Raw genomic sequence first — 17,709 nt, 5'->3', positions numbered from 1 at the left:
CAACTGCTGGCCACCACGATCGCACCATTATGCACAGATCCAGCCTGATGAATGGGGAACATCTGCCAAGATTACTCTTTGGATACATTCCAAAATTAACTGACCCACTTTACACATGTGAGAGACTCTGAAGTCCCTTCATCCCAATTCCTACCGATCAGTTCACATTTTCAAGGAGAAGTGCTAAAATACATTTATTTCAAATGGAAGCCGAGAGTCTCTTTTCCATTTCTTGTTCCCCCAAATCAGTCAGAACCATGGCTGTAGGCTTTGCTGGGTCCAAAAGCGACCTCTGGCTCTTCCCCTGAATGAGAGACTTCAGGTTGTGATTTTGAAAAGCATTCAGTGCTGACTTAACTCTGCTCCCATTTAAGTCAGTGGTAAAATTCCCCCTTGATTTAGTCCTTTAGCTCTGCACTATGTTAATAGCCTTTGTTCGTGTCTAAACCGAAGTTATCTTGGACCAGCTGAGCACCGCAGTGTGCCACCTCTACATACCAGAGAAATACAATGGACCATATATGTCTGCATCATGTGTAAATTTCAACCCTTCGTCTGGAAAGACAGCTAACCCATGGGCATATCTTTTGTATATTTCCTTCTTTCTCTGGGTAAGAAAATAAATATATCAGCTGCTTACTTTCAAAGTTTAAATAAAGCCTTTGATATGGATGATCAACTGCTGATAGTTCAAAGTCATCGTGACTGGCAGTAGCGCAAGAGCCTTGGCTGATATTTCACAAGTAACCACTTTAGAAAAACACCGTGTGTAGAAATGAACCAGATGTGATCCAATTTTTTCCAGTGATTTCAAACTGTGCTCACAGACTGAAGTGGAAAAGGAAGCAGTGTGGCTCTTAAACCTCATTTCCCTTGCTCTTTCTATCCTTGATCCCTTCCTATTTGTCATACTCATCATCTCAGTGATTTGTCAGCTCCCAATCTCTGATACTTGGCTCCATGTGCTAATACAGTCAAGTGCACTTTGCTACAAGATCCAATTCAGAAAGCTTGTCAAATGCACTTTGCTGCTCCAGTCAAGTATGGAATGGAATAGAGTATCCACCCTCTACAAACCATCAGTGCTTGTTGAAGTTCAGATGATGTTCTACTTCCCCATATAATAAACAAGCTTTCTAGGGGGCAATCTCAGCCCTGAATAACAATGACAGGTTGGAAGGTTTGGTGGTATGTATGTGTGCAAAGTAGGAACCCAGGAAGGTTGTTCGCTTTGCCAAGGCTTCTTACATATGCCGCCGCGGCATGTGCTTGTGATTAATGGATTAAATGTGCTGAAAGTGGAGATCAACAAAACAGTACTTGGAAATATGGCTCTTGTGAGACTCTGAGCACCAGCAGAGCCCGCTTTATAGAATCATAGAACATTAGGGTGGGAAGAGATCTCAGGAGGTCATCTAGTCCAATCCCCTGCTCAAAGCAGGACCAACACCAACTAAATCATCCCAGCCAGGGCTTTGTCAAGCTAAGCCTTAAAAAACTCTAAGGACAGAGATTCCACCTCCCTAGGTAACCATTCCAGTCCTTCACCGCCCTCCTAGTGAAATAGTGTTTCCTAATATCCAACTAGATCTCCCCACTGCAACTTGAGACCATTGCTCCTTGTTCTGTCATCTGCCACCACTGAGACAGCCTAGCACATCCTCTTTGGACCCCCCTTCAGGTAGTTGAAGGCTGCTATCAATCTTCCTCACTCTTCTCTTCTGCAGACTAATAAACCCAGTTCCTCCACCTCTCCTTGTAAGTCATGTGCCCCAAACCCCTAATCATTTTTGTTGCCCTTCTGCTGGACTTTTCCAATTTGTCCACATCCTTCTGTAGTGGGGGACCCAAAACGGACACAGTACTCCAAGTGTGGCCTCACCAGTGCCAAATAGAGAGGAATAATCACTGCCTCGATCTGCTGGCAATGCTACTAATACAGTCCAATATGCCGTTGGCTTCTTGGTAACACAGGGCACGCTGGTGACTATATCCAGCTTCTCATCCACTGTAATACTCAGGTCCTTTTTGTAGAACTGCTACTTAGCCAGTCAGTCCAGCCTGTAGCAGGGCATGGATTCTTCTTCCTAAGTGCGGATCTGCGCTTGTCCTTGTTGAACCTCATCAGATTCTTTTGGCCCATTCTTCGCAATTTGTAAGGTCACTTGGACCCTATCTACTCTCCCCCCAGTTAGTGTCATCTGCGAACTTGCTAAGGGCGAAATTCATCCGATCATCCAATCATTAATAAAGATGTTGAACAACCGGCCCAGGACCGACCCCTGGGCACTTCGCTTGATATCCGGGTGCCAGCTAGACACTGAGCTGTTGATCACTACCACTGAGCCCGACAACCTAGCCAGCTTTCTGTTCACTTTTATGTCCATTCATCCAAACCATACTTCTTTAACTTGCTGGCAAGAATACTGTGGGAGACCTATCAAAAGCTTTGCAAAAGTCAAGACTTCATATCCACCACTTTCCATATCCATAGAAGCCACTTACCTCACACACGAAGGCAATCAGGTTGGTCAGGCATGGCTTGCCCTTGGTGAATCCATGTTGACTGTTCCTGATCGCCTTCTTCTCCTCCAAGTGCTTTCAAAATGGCTGGATTCCTTGAGGACCTGCTCCATGATTTTGCTGGGAACTGAGGGGAGGCTGACTAGTCTGTAGTTCCCGGGTTCTCCTCCTTCCCTTTTTTAAATATGGCCACTATGTTTGCCTTTTTCCAATTGTCCAGGACCTCCCCCGATCACTGCAAATTTTCAAAGACAATGGCCAATGGCTCTGCAATCACATCAGCCAACTCCCTCAGCATCCTTGGATGCATTAGATCTGGACCCATGGACTTGTGAATGTCCAGCTTTTCTAAACAGTCCTTAACCTGTTCTTTCACCACTGAGGGCTGCTCACCTCCTCCCTATACTGTGTTGCCCAGTGCTGCAGTTCGGGAGCTGACCTTGTCTGTGAAGACCAAGGCAACAAAAGCATTGAGTACTTCAGCTTTTTCCACATCATGTGTCAATAGGGTGCCTCCCCCATTCAGTAAGGGTCCCACACTTTCCCTGACCACCTTCTTGTTGCTAACATATCTGTAAAAATCCTTCTTGTTACCCTTCACATTTCTGGCTAGTCCCCTTACTTCCCCATATAATAAACACGCTTTCTAGGGGGCAATCTCAGCCCTGAATAACAAGGACAGGTTGGGAGGCTTGGTGGTACGTTTGTGTGAAAAGCAGGAATCCAGGAAGGTTGTTTGCTTTGCCAAGGCTTCTTATACATGCAGCTGCGGCATGTGCTTGTGATTAGTGGGTTAAATATGCTGAAAGTGGAGATCAATAAAACAGCACTTGGAAATACGGCTCGTGTGAGACTCTGAGCACCAGCAGAACCTGCTTCACAGGATGATTGCCGTGTAACAACCCTACCTCATAAACACAACCTAGTAAGCCAAATGTTTCCATTTCTTAGTGTTCCCTATGGCTGTCGAGAGCGATTGTCTTCTGGGTCAAGTGTAAGGCACCCCACAAACTTGCAGTCCATAGCTCAGGTCAGTGGATACAGCAGTTGAGGCACCATGATACAATGCCATCACCACACTTTCCCCATGGATTCAGAATTCAGCACCAGACTGTATTTGGTTTGTACGTATCAAATTGGTTGGCTGGAGGTGGAGATAGGGAGGAGTTTGAATCAGAAGCATGAGACAAGGTTTGCCTGCATGGAGTGAATGGTTTCTTATAATTAAAAGAAGCCGGCATTTAATCTCTCTGCCTACTGTATGTTAAGGCAGTTGAATGGTATTTGAAGAAAATGCACAAGGCTGTAGCCAGAGCATTTTCAATTGATTTAATATCAACTTTAGGCACAGATCTCAGCTCCTTACCTTGGCTGTGACAGACTCTCTGTTTTCCTGCATGTTAGAAATGGCTTCAGCAATCCGGGTGTGAATGGTACCAATTACAGTGTCTACATTGGATGGTCCATCAAACCGGTCAGCCACGAGCAGCATAGAATCTAGTAAAATAAGAGAGTTGGAGACACCCTTTAAGTACATACTATACAAATCAAATTATAGTATAACTTAAAATGTACATACATTTATATTGGGAGGAATCAAGCATTTGCCCCTCAGTAGATGAAAGTGTTGAAGAACATCTTCCAAGTACTTGTACTGTGTGTACATTTTCAGCAGTTTCACACTCTGAATTTGGCAGCATTCAAAATAAGGCCCAAATGCATCACTAAGGGCACCCCTAGTTCCAGATGAACACTATAGGGAAGAAACAGCTATTACAGCATCTCTTTGCAGACTGCCACTACCTTACAAAATGACCAGAGAGCACTGGGTGTTCTACAGAGAGGAATCTGTGCAGAAATATAAAGCAAGCATCTTGACCTAACCCTCCCTTACTGGCTTGCATTTGACTTTCAACCAAGTGCTGCAATGAATAGAACTTTGGAGATGGTGGTGTTTATACACAGTGCCCACAGATGGGTTTTATGAATAATAGACACATGTGTGTGGCTCCCATGCCCGGGATGGAGAAAACAAAAATTCCTCCCAGTGAATATTTCCCAAGCACCATTTTAGATTTGAGTGCTCTAGGAGAATAAAGCATGACCAGCAAGGGAAAATGTCTACTTCACATGTGGAGCAAGAAAGCACAACACATGCAACTAAACTGGTAAGAGGGGAGGAGAGGTGGGTGAAAGGTGGGTAAAAGGTGCTTAGTGCTCTAAGCTGCTATTGATTTCAGCACTTCACAAGCTCTGGAGCTGAAATGACAATGGACCAGAGCACCATTCATCCATGTTCCAGAGGTTATTTACTGGATTTATGCCTCGCTGGATTTTACTGGCAACACAAGCTAATGCAGAAGGGAATTTTATATACATGCATGGTACTAGAGAACTACAAAAGAACATAGTGTGCATACAAGTGGATATCCTGAATGTCCAGAGAGACCAGAAACAAACAAGACTGTAGAGGTTAAAGGAATGGATTAAAAATGGGACAGTTTGTACACTGCCACCTGCAGGTTCATAACTACTGAAAACTGCCATCAAGTTCAGATTCTTCTTCTGAGAATTGCAGTGCAAAATCTCCTCTTGATGTCTTTGTCTTTACTAAGAGATGTCATTCAGATTCCTAGAAATGCAGCCCCTGCTCTATAAACACTGCATTGGCTTCCATGTTTATTTCGTTGTATAGATCTGTGACTGGAGCATAGCAGCACAAAAGTGAGTGAACTATCAGCACTGGATGGCTTGACAAAAGCTTAGGTTTGTATGAGCCATGCACTCTCCCCCTTATTCCACCCCGGGCTTGCTCTGCCAATGCATCTCGGCCCTGTTCTACTATATCCACTGCTTTCCAAAGCAAGCCCCCTGCACCGCTAGTTCTGCCACTGCATCTAAAACTTGAACTGCAATTCCTCCACTCTGCTATTTCCCCTATTGAGGGCTCCAAAACAATACATTTGTTCCCACCCTGAGTCACACACCAGAACACTCACATCCAGTACACAGGAAGAGCTAGTGGTGTAAGTGAAGAATTCTGAGGTTTCTAATGAATCTTGCGCAGTGAAGCATTAACAATAATGTCAATCAGCATTGCTTTTATTTTTAACCACATAGTTTGACATAAAAATATCTCATAACCACCTATTGGGCACTGGGACCTGTATTGATTTCAATGCACTTTTGCTTAACAAATAACCTAGACCACTGAATTGGATAAAATCAGATTGTGGAGGGAAATGGATGATGTTAACAAAATGCTTAGAAGCTCTGCTCTCTGCCCATACAGAAAAATGATCTGTCTGCTCTAAGCTGTTTTTTCTTCCCAATATATAGAGGGTCAAATCCTGAGGTCCTTAACCCAAGAAAGCTACCATTCACTTCAATGGGACTGAGCAAGTTCTTTTCTAGTTCTTCTACTCTACCCATCTGTCATAAGTAGATAGGTAAGGTAAGGGTTAATTTTCTTTTGCCTGTAAAAGGTGAACAAAGGGAACCAAACACCTGACCAGAGGACCAATCAGAGAACTGGATTTTTTAAAAGTCAGGGGCGGGAATTGTGTACTCTAAGTCTTTTGTTTTTCCCAGCTATGGAGGAAACATCTTTTCTGCTAACTCCTATTTCTTTCTAATATTTTTCTACAAGTGTGAGTACAAAAGCAACAAGGCAAAATAGGCTAGTTATATGCTTGTGTTGGTATTTACATGTGGTTGATTTGCTGACTGGTTTAATTGCTGATTCTTTTAAATCAGACTGTTTATTCATATTTTCTTATAAGCAAGAGCCTGTATTGAGTTGCTCAATTGCGCAGATTAATTGTTCCGTATTTCTTCTTTTATATAAAGTTTCTCTTCTTAAACTTGTGGAAGTTTCTTTCTAGTGAGGCAAAGGGGAAGGAATTTTTGTTGCCCAGAGCTCTGTTACATCTGTGACAGGAAATGGGGTGGGAAGGAAAAGCCCAGGCTTGTGGGTTATTTTCCTATTGTTCCCAGCGGCAGAAACAGCTCCGGGGAAGAGAGGAAGATCAACTCTGTTCTCTTTGTGTTTAGGTTTTTCTCTAGTTCTGCTACGAACAGGGATGTGGGAATCTCCTGGTGTGTTAGCTGTGATTAGCTTTGAATGCCTAGCCTCGGGGGAGGTAAATAACTCTCTTGGTCTTACCTTCAAGGAGTGAAGTCTAGTCTCGCACCGGCTAACCCAGGGAAGGGGGGGAAGCTGGGAGAGGAAAGAGGGAGACCCAGGGTTCTGGGTCTTGGGGGTCCCCCAGGGAAAGGTTGGGGTGACTCGGGGGTAACTAGGAACCCCAATAGTCCTAGTTGGTGGCAGCAAGAATAGATCCAAGCTGGGTATAAGCTTGGGGAAGGTTCACAGTAAACACTCAGATGCTGAACTCTAAGTCCAGATCTGGGACAGATGTTTGTGACACCATCAGTTGGTACCCAGACTGCTTTCAGGGGATGGTGTGGTGTGGTACAAAAGCTTACCAGCATTCTTCACTCTGCACCCTCATGCGTTCTGTACCTGTCACATGCTTCATAGTGTTATTGTTTTACAGAACTTACATTTATTTCTACTGGTACTACTTTCTGTGCCTTTAACCTGCAATGCCAGGCTCCATCATACTAGCACCAATAGTCCAACTGTACAGGGCTCAAAGAAGGAACAATTAACGCTTTTTATAGAAACCAATCTGGGCCTGATCCAAAACTCACTGAAATCAATGGAACAACTTCCATTGACTTCAAAGGGCTTGGGATGAGGCTCTTTCACACACACACAACATATGGTGTCTTTAGCCTCTCTTTGTCAGAAGCTGGGAATGGGTGACAGGGGATAGATCACTTGGCAATTGCCTGTTCTGTTCTTTCCCTCTGGGACACCTGGCATTGGCCGCTGTCGGAAGACAGGATACTGGGCTAGATGGACCTTTGGTCCTAGACAGTATAGTGGTTCTTATGTTATGTTCTTATGGGGGAAATGTCCATAATAAAGGGCTTGATCTAAAGCTCAATGCAATTGGTTTAACAACACACACAACTCGGCTGACAATATTCTCTATATTGTAAGTGGTAGCTCCTAGAGGCCAGCCAGGCTGGGCTCCCATTGTGCTAGGTACTGCACAAACATACAGAAAACACAGCCTTTGCCCCAACGTGCTTACAGGCTAAAGGACATGATACAGGCTGATGAGACAAACAAGCAGAGCAGAGGGTAACAAAAATAACAGAGACTGCTGTAACAGTACCCAATGACTCAGGAGCAAGGATCACAAATTGCTACATGCCCATGTCTACAGTCTGGGATATGGCAGTTGCAAAGCCAGGGAGGGTTAGCTTGGGAGCATTTCTTGTTTATCATCAAATTAAAATAACTGTTTTAGTTGTTTTTTAACCTTAATCAAGAACTGAAAAAATTACTGTAGTTTCTCCATTAAAATGTTTTTGTATAGTAAAAGCCAACAGCTGCTTTGATGTAGAAAATGAAACATGCCGCACAATGGTGTAATGGCTTTTTGGTATTTTCTGCCCCGACTACATACCAAGGATCTGATGTTTAACTCCTGCTCCTGTTTAGGAGTGGTAAAAGATTTTTCAAGAAAACTTTTCTGAACAATTTTAGCTTGTGGACGCACAATTCTGGGAACACATATTGACAGATGAAAAGAAATCCCCGAAGTTATTGATAAAATCCAATCATTCACTGTAAATCATCTTCCTTAACTTGACCTGCCCTACTCTGGCCACGTAATACAGTAGCTACATGTTTGTCATTACAATTTCACCTTCAACTACAAACAATAGGGTAAGAATGAAGGTTGCGGAGTGGCAGTGAATTTCCACCCTTTGTTAAACATCAGGGCTATGTGACTTGCTTGAATTATGACCTTTAACATTAAGAGTGCAAGTATACTTTGAGTACCAATCTGCTTTACTCCTAATGGTCAGCTACTGTCAAAAGGAATGTCTCTTGGGCAAGAAGAACCTGGAACAAGTGCAAAAAGCATACAGAAATGCCACCTAATCAATCAATTTGACTTGCAGATTGACCTTTCAGAAATGGTGGCTAGTCATTCTGTTGGGGCGAGATAGAGAGCAATGACAGGTAACAATTGGCTTGTCCTTGTCAGAAAGGCTAATTCACAAACTCAAGGTTTAAATGCAGGGAGCAGATGTTATCTCCTCTCCCCCACTCCTTTTAACCAGACTCACTAACCATTCTACTGGATTCACTTCCGATTAGTTGTGGTAACCTGCCATCTGGGTTATTAGAAATGAAAGCTAATTAGCATAAACTAATATGGATAAAAGTTGGCTGATGCATCATGTGTACCAACAGCCTAGGTTCATCTGAGCAGTGATTCAACTTTTACTTTGCAACATTCCACTGAACCAAGGAGATATGGCATGAATGTGTGTTTTAACAATAACAGGCAGTAATATTGAGTAGAAAGCTGAACTGTAAGAACAAGACAGCTGCTGAACAGTACAACAAGAAAATATAGTTCTGTGAGTGCATAAAAGGAAGGAAGAAAAGTCAAAAATCTAGTTAAATGGACGGTGTTGAAATGCATATGAAATATCTTACTTACTCATGTGCCATAATGATGGGCTACCATGATACTTTTCCTTCTTGAACTTATTTTATTTTCCTCTAAATCTGCTAGCTCAGACAGGTCCCAATCCAGCAATGAGCTGTGTGTGGACAACTCCCTCCACCAAGGGGGACAATGGACCTCTGCACAGAAGGGTACAGAAGGCTAATGACTAGAGTAGATGACTGGAGGCTCTGTCAGACTACGCAGTGTGCTCTGGCATGGATGCACCTCCGTTCTCCGTGGGGATATCCCACACTGAGGTCCCTCTGGTGACACCGTCTGGGCACCGATACCCATTGCCTCACCCTTCACTGAAATGAATGGCCCTACTACATGGAGCTGAAGAAAACGAAAGGGATTTTTAAATTTATCCTCTCTGTAGTCTTAGAAGTTAGGAGAGCTCTTGCTTCCTGTTCTCAAAAGAAACTGGCTGAAAAAGTCAGGGGCCTCAGAAGGTTGCTGTACTAGGTGGATTTTTGACCCTTGGGCTGGCATACGAGCCCCTCAGAGGGTTAAAAAATCTTGAGTGCTACGGGTTTTCAGCATGACGTACCGGCAGCACGTGGCCCAGGAGTGCAAATCTTGCCCTTTAGAGAAGCCGAGTTATAAGGCAGTTAGCAGAAAGTGCCCTGAGAGCAAGAGGAGTTGTGTGGCTGGACGCACACAGGGCCAGTTTTTTCAAAAGTAGGTCCCTACGCCCAGAAGGCAACAAACAAGGGCTCTAGAGAAATGACTTCCATGAGCCCAAGACCCCTTCAGTCCTGTTGCCAGCTCCTTCCCTTTTCAACCAAGGGGCTTCTCATTTGAGTGCTTCCGCTGTGTTCAGTTACCATGGGGCCACAGAAGGAGAGGGCAAACTCTCAGGTAGCCAGGACCCAAACCAGGTAGGGCTTCCTGGTCAAAAATAAAACCGTGGCTTGGACTCCCTCCCCAGCAAATAGCCGGGCAGCCAGCATTGACTAGAGAGCATGGAGCTAATGCCTGCCCTACAAGGATCATCATTAGCTAATCAGGCTGTGGCCTTCTGAACAAGGAGATGTTTGTGACTAACTTTCAGCTGTAGCTAAGCCCCATGATGAGTGCAGTGCCGTAACCTATGGTGGAGGTGACACAACCAAGGACACAAAATCATTCTATTTATAGCTATATTGGAGAATTACAGCTGGCGGGTAGCAGAACGAAAACATCTGAAATGAAAATGTATTTTTTAAAAATAACTGTCAGCTAATGGTCTGTTAAGGCAAAAAAACCAAAAACCAAAAAACAAAAACAAACAAAAAAAAGCCTGAATCCCAATTTGAGAGTGTTCATTATTATAGTCATATTACCTATTACCTTATATTTATCTCCATTACGTTTCATTTCCCTGGTGTTAAACCAGTTACGCTGAAAATAAAAATCTCCTGGATGTACTAAGCTGCTTGCATCGTGCTTATTCACCGCTCAGCCCCACTTATATGTAATCAGTTAGTTTATCTGCAGATGCTGTCCTTGGGCTTATTTGTGAAAGTCAATTAGGAACAGCAAGGGGTCCTCTGACTTCCCACAGAGTTCCATTACTTCCAGAACAAGCAAAACACAGATTCTGTGCCCTCCTCTCCCCCTCACCCTGCGCACTCTGGCACATCCCTGAATCCTTGTGGTTCACATTGAAAGCAGTAGCTTTTTATCATAGGCTTTCTGAAAATCCAGCTTAATCATATACATTTCATAGCTTTCCAAAAGAGATGCTCTGGCTCAGCAGCAGGTATGGGCTACAGGCAGGAATCACTGGGTGAGGTTCTTTAGCCTGCATTATGCAGGCAGTCAGTCTTGATCATAATGGTTCTTTCTGGCCTTAAAATCTGTGAATCGTACCCTTAGACAGACAGACAGTCCACTTCATTGCAAAGTGAAAAATGCAGGATCTTCCTGTTGACTGCTGACCCATCACCTGATCGTGAAGGGTTTATAGTTTTGGCTACCATATAATTCCTTTGGTAAGCCTTTTTAATGCAAGTTATGAGAGCTGTAACAGCAAGGAGGAGAACAAATAACCAAAATATTAGGTTTGTTATGATTACAGACCTTTTGTATGAGCATGAGGCCTTGAGGGAGTACTTATGCTAAAGGCTGGGATTTAGCTGAAGAGTGTAGGCCTCAGGAAATAACCACAGGTCAGATATTTTGCACTCTCCTTCTAGGAGACAAAAGAATAACCCCACAAACAGGTACAGTACGCTACAGGATTCCACAAGAAGGGAGCTTTAGAGCGCTTTGGAAATTATGTTGCTATGGAGTATTAAACAGTTAAATCTCATTTACATATCAAAATTATTAAGAAATAAGTGACGTACATCATGAATATTAATGCTTGGACATCCTAAAGGCCTCATATGGATAGGGGCTATTAATGACCTTATTATAATCAGGATAAAGGAGCAAATATGGTATATATCTGTACTACCACCATAAGGAAGGGTATAAAATACCACACCCAGTTCCCATTTCTGTGGGTTCATCCAGTCCCCGAGGCAGTGTAAATGGAACCAGAACCTCCTTTCTGATGAGTTACACTAACTTACCCTTCTGTCTTTGTTTCCAGTGGTCTCCATAAGTTGTAAATATACACAATGCAAGATTGTAAGTATAAACAACATAGGAAACCCAGTTAACCACACTTATCTTAGTCATATAGTTGTACATATTGATCCTTTCCCATGATTCCAATTATAGTTGTCTGTACTAAATAAAGTCTGTGTGTGCAATTACGTCTTGTCAATTAACTTTAAATAGCCACCTAGCAAAAAGAACCTGTTATCTGTGACAAGTGCATATTGCACCCCAATACGTAATCTGATAAGTGTAATAATTGCTCAGGCTACGTTCCCTGACTGATTTCATTCTAGTCTTCTCCTAGTGTTGATATTTTTGGCTTGGCTGCTGAACTTGACCCCGTCCCCTCCACATGGCATTTGTGTTTAAATATAAAGCAAATGAGCTTTATTTTCCTTTACATATGAGTCTTATTGCTCCAAACTCCACCCCACCCTTTTTGTTTTGAAGAAGCATTGTCAGGACTGAAAGTCCTCAATTCTGACTCCTCTGTAGCCCATGGAAACAATTGTATTACTTTTCATTTCTACAGCACCTTCCACAGGAGGATCTAAAAGCGCTTTCCAATTTAATTTAGTTTACCCTTGGTACTCCTGGAGGACAGTACCACTCAGCTAGAATAAGGGTGGTAGAATCTGGCCCTAAGCCTCAAGAGGTGGAAAGGGCACATGAATTAATTGAGTTGTTTTAATTGGTTTAATTGAAAAGGGTGTAGGGCTCTTGCCAGCCCAGTGCAGAAGAAGCAATCTAAAGCGACAGGATTAGCCAGTGTAGCACATTCTGTGTAGTGATCTGACTGAGCCCATTACTCAAACACAGTAAAATGTCTTTCCAGTCCTTTTACAGTCCAGCTCTGGGGCAGAGGAATTTTAGCATAAAAGGGTCTTATGCCTTTTTAACTGTTCTAATGGCACTTAAGTCATTCTCTAATCCCTGTCTCACAAAGACTGAATATGAACTTTGGAGTGCGCGGGAGGAATATGACAGAAACTCAGCAGTTTTATTGGCACATAACTAGCTCTTCTTACCAATCAAGTTCCTCCATTCCGTGTCCAGGTCTGCTTGATTGGCCAGGCAGCCCTTCATGACGTTGTGGCAGTAGTTGTTGCACGGCTTCACACTAGACATGCCCCGGCAATATGGACAGTACACCAGCTTCATTATGGCACGAGTGCACTCATGGCTAAGAGACACCTAAAAGAGGTGGAAGGGCAACTATTAATTATGGAAACAAGTGAAAGACTCATTAAACAGGAAATTATACAGTGCATTATTTTAAAGCCCTAGTCAGACAGATTAAAATATACAGAGCCAAATTCATGCCCCATGCAACTAAATCATTTAAAATGTTTTGTGATGCAGTAAACAGGACTCTGGATTGAGGCAGAATTCTGTTTTGGGTTGTGCCACTGACCTGCTGTGTGTCCTCGGGCAAATCACTTTGTCATTCAGTACCTTTGTTTCCCCTCCCACCCTTCATCTCCCTTGTCTATTTAGACTGTAAGCTCTTCCAGTCTCTTTTTAGACAGTCTTTAGACTATCTCTCACTGTGTATGTCTTAATCGCACCCTGTGATTACAGCACAAACCTACCCACTGTATATTTATGCAGTACCTAACACAACGAAGCCCTAAACTCGACTGGGGCTTCTATGCACTACCATAATGCAGATACAGATGATGATAAAACCAAAGTAGCAAAAGAAGTGAATTTATATAGAGATGAAAATATTAGCTAATGAGATGGAATACAACAATATACCAGAGAGTACATTAAATAATCAAATTATGATGACTGTATTATGACTCGTTTAGAGAAGTTCACAATATATGTTACAGCACTTTAGCAGCGATATTACATTCCTATTCCTTCCTTGAGTATCTGCAGGGTGGGCCCTTTCACAACCAGTGATAGCCAGTTTTACTAACCTCTATCCTTTCTGTTTTCACTGTCCCTGTGTCATGACTGTGACCTGTAATTCACTGACACTGTCATATGGTAACTCCTGCACCGGAAGAGTTTTTTATAAGCATCAGTAGGTTATTTTGTTAGGTACGTGTTTTGTTTCAACCACCTGGCAGATGTGGCTAGCCACAAGCTTCCTCCATGAATTTATATTGACTGCACTGATAGTTTTCTCCTGAAATGTGTACTGCCTCTTGTGCGAGGCTGATCCCATGGGGGAGCCCGAACATTACAGGCATTCTGCTGGGTGCCATAGGAAAGGAAGGTGGGGTGAAGAGCTTGTGAGGGTGATCCAAAGGGTCAGCCTGAACCATTTGGAAAATACCTGCAATTTGGGGTACTCCAAAGGTTTAAAGAAATTGTATGTTTAACATATTTTTGTGAGCCTCAGGGATAAACCATTTCTGGAAGGGATGGCTAACCAGCATCCGGACATGGGAGAAGGGGCTGATCAGCATTAGAGGAAGGGAAACCCCCTATCTATAATTTGGTGCAGAACCATATCAAGATGCTCCTGAAAGCTCCCTGATGAACAACTCCCCTCCAACCCACTACTACAGTGCTGAGCTGCAACCATTAGCTCAAATGGGACCCTGGCAAACCTGGCCAGTCCATAATATTAACGAGCATACCAATTTTTTTGGCCAATATCCATTTGCAATTTCCTTGTTAGGTGATTTAAAAGAAATGGCTTAATGTTCCTTTTTCAACCAATCAATCAAATGCCAGTAGCTTAGCACTCATAAGAAATTATGCAATAGCAAGAACAAACAGGTGTGATGGATGGGGAAATGCTCTGTCTTGAAAGAGATCCAAGTTGCAAGATTCACTTTCCTTTTAAGCTTGCTGTGGTCCAAGAATAAGCAATACCAAAGCAGCTTTAGATGAGTGGAAACATGCTGAGCCCACTGTTAGAGTCCAGAGATAAAATCCCTAAGGTTTGTCTTCCTCAAACACTCTTTTCTGTAGCCCTTTAGTTTCAGTACGCCTTGAAAAGGATATCTCCACTCTGCTGGGTTTTTATTTTGGAGGAATGAATTAAAGGACCGCATGAGAAGTCTTCCTGAGGTTCAGATACCGTACAGACATCCAGAACTGTTCCCCATGTTAAAAGTTAGAAGTAGGAGGTTTCAATTTAATGAAGTTTCTAAAACTCAGAAAACTGATGGGATAATGTAGAAAAATTCTCTCTCTGTACACAACAAATATCCATAGAAAGACCTGAGGCCAAATCTACTAAGGACTTAGTCACTGCACCTAACTTCTAGGTCCCCGGACATTTTGGCTACATGTACATAGGGATAAAATACCATCTACCCCTTGCAGGATCCCGGAGCTTGGGCTCCAACCCAAACCCCAACATCTATAACGTGATTTTTCAGCCCTGAGGCCTGAGCCCTGCGAGCCCAAGTTAGCTGACTCAGGCCAGCTGTCGGTTTGTTATCCCTGTATTGACATAGTCCCTGTGGAATCCACAAACCCTGGGTGAGGCCCTTCGGCTCCCTATACTATGCATGGGAACAGATAGCTGCCTGAGAATGGGATCCACAAAAGCCAGCTCACTAGGCAGGGAGCTGCCTAAACTAGCCAACAGGAGATGATGACAAGAGGTGTGAGTCCTATGCCTGGCCACTCCCATGGAGATAGGCGCCTCGTCCAGTCTGGAGGGAGGCACCTATCTTGCTTGGGATCCACAGCTAGGAGACTTCGACTGAAGTCAGGTGCCTAAGTGGTTTCTTGGCAGAACAGCAGTAGCACGTACCACACAAAACAACACACAAAACAACTGGAGAGAGGAGGCAGCCTCCCTTATAACCTCTAGCCCAGTGGTCAGGGAGCTCACCCCAGAGGCAGGTTCAGTTCCCCCCTCTGCCTGGTGATATTCTCACTCTTGCTGGCCCAATGTATATTTTAGTTATTTATACCAAGTGGAATGGCTTCAACAGAGGGACAACATCAGGCTATCCCCTAGTTCACTGCTTAGGGCACTCATCTGAGACGTAGGGGAAGCCAGTTCAAATCCCCTCCCATGAGACAGAGGTGAGAACTGAAGTGGGTTCTCTCACATCCTGGCTGAGTTCCCTAAGAACTGGGCTGAAGACGATAAAGGTAGCTTCCTTTCTCCTCCCCTCGTCCACCCTCCCCCAGTCATTTTCTGCATGTGGTCGGAGCATGCCTACCAGATTGGGCCCTGCAGGAAACACAGACAATGTCTTCTCCTGATTTCAGGATCATTCCAGGGTTCAGCTGGGGGTCCGGACGGCTTCTGAGGCAGCAGTGCACATGACTAGAGACAGAAACTTAGGTGCCTTGGGAAGTTTTTACAGTGAACATTTAGGCACCAAATGAGTTTTGCCAACTACAGGACACCTGTGATTGGAGTGATGCCTTAACCTAAGTCCCCTCGTAGATCTGGGCCCTAATGCTTTAACTCTGCCAGATAAAGTACACACTAACCTGCCACAGAAATACTAAAACCTAGGGTGACTAGGTGGTCCCAAACGCCTCATCCCCAGCCCCGAGTCTGCACCTCTAGCCAGAGCTCTCACTCCGCCTGCACCCCAACCCTCTGCCCAGACCAGAGCCCTCTCCTGCACTCTGAACCCCTCAGCCCCACTACGGAGCCCCCTTCTGCACCCCAAACCCCTCATCCCTGGCTCCACTCCAGAGCCTTCACGCCCTGTCGCATCCCAACTCATTGACTCAGCCTGGACCCCACTCCTGCACTCTGGACTCCTCATTTCTGACCCCACCCTAGAACCCACACCCCCAGCTGGAGCCCTTATCCCCTCATGCACCTAGCCCAGTGAAAATGAGCGAATGGGTGAGGGTGCAGAGAGCGAGCGACAGAGGGAGTGGGGATGGAGTAAGCAGGGGCGGGGCCTCAGAGAAGGGGTGGGGCATGGGTGGGGCATTGGAAGAGGGGCGGGGCAATGGACAGGGCAAGGGTGTTCGGTTTTGTGAGAGCAGAAAGTTGGCAACCCTACTAAGACCTCAACCTTGAAGAAAACTGCAAAAGTTTAAAAGCTTTGCTCTCTCTTTTAAAAGAGCTGCTTCTTTTGTTACCACTGCAAACACACACAAACAGAACCAGAGGGGTAAAATTAGTGCACCCATTCTTCAAATCCCTGCTACAAGGTACTAAAATGCACATTTAATCCCTGGGATTAAATTGGTTTAAAAAGTGTAACACCAGCAGGTGGAGCTTTTACCCTACTCAAGTAACAGATGAGGAAAAGTTTGAGAAACAAACCAAAAACTCCATCCACCACTTATTAACCTAAGATGACAACAAGGTATAATGAAAATATCGTTTAAAATGTAAGATTTTCTTCTAAACCACAGGACTTGAATAAAATGAACCAAATGTTAAATGCAGGGACAACAGTTAAGAGCAGATGAAATATAAATGCATGCTATAAATAGCTAACACCAGCCAGAAGCAGACCATTCAACTTGAAATACTGGAAATTCACTCTGGAAGGGAGTGCTACTTTTTCTTCTAATGAGTCTTCACCAGAGCTGTACTGTGAAAATCCAGTGTAAGAATTCAACTTGCATGATCATGAATGCTTACAAGAAAGTACTGAGGAGAACTTTGCTATTTTTCCAGACTGGCAGAAGAGCTCTGTGGAGTTGGAAGGTTTGTCCCTTTCACTAACAGAAGTTCTACAACAGAAGATATTACCTCAACCACCTTGTCTCTCTGATTACTTAACTTACTCATGGATATTTTTCTTTTCAAAGTGAATTTAATGCTCATGAAGCCAGTATAGACAGACATACCCCTTTGTCCTAGGACAGCCCCAACAGGGGCAGCAACTCCAGAGTCTCCAGGATGCTCTGCCTCTACACAGACTTGATAAGACCATCTGTGTGTGAGGACAGTTAATGCTCCGTGCTAGTCACTCCATGTCCTTGCTGCCAAGATTGGCCAACAAAGGAGCAACTATTGTTATTTCCTGTGCTGTGATCCACTGTCCCGCAATCGGCCTCGTATAGGCACTCAACAGCTGTCAGAGGGTCA

At 43.9% G+C, this 17,709-nt stretch overlaps 2 protein-coding genes across 3 annotated transcripts in view; one reads left to right on the top strand and one right to left on the bottom strand.

Annotated features, from left to right (window-relative positions):
- GPC1 (glypican 1) overlaps positions 1–17,709 on the bottom strand; it is a 738,496-nt gene that overhangs the window by 16,799 nt on the left and 703,988 nt on the right. Inside the window, exons 5-6 of the mRNA XM_032764746.2 lie at positions 12,746–12,911; positions 3,890–4,020 (exon numbers count right to left, since the gene is read on the bottom strand). Of these exons, the coding sequence (XP_032620637.1) occupies positions 3,890–4,020; positions 12,746–12,911 (297 nt within the window). The remainder of the gene's footprint in view (positions 1–3,889; positions 4,021–12,745; positions 12,912–17,709) is intronic.
- Positions 1–17,709, top strand: part of ANKMY1 (ankyrin repeat and MYND domain containing 1) — a 250,288-nt gene that overhangs the window by 85,310 nt on the left and 147,269 nt on the right. The gene's annotated exons all lie outside the window — the stretch shown is intronic.

Source organism: Chelonoidis abingdonii, chromosome 8 (assembly GCF_003597395.2).
Source record: "Chelonoidis abingdonii isolate Lonesome George chromosome 8, CheloAbing_2.0, whole genome shotgun sequence".
Taxonomy (NCBI): Eukaryota; Metazoa; Chordata; order Testudines; family Testudinidae; genus Chelonoidis; species Chelonoidis abingdonii.
The sequence above is the reverse complement of the archived record's forward strand: the minus strand, read 5'-3'. Positions and strand labels throughout refer to the sequence as shown.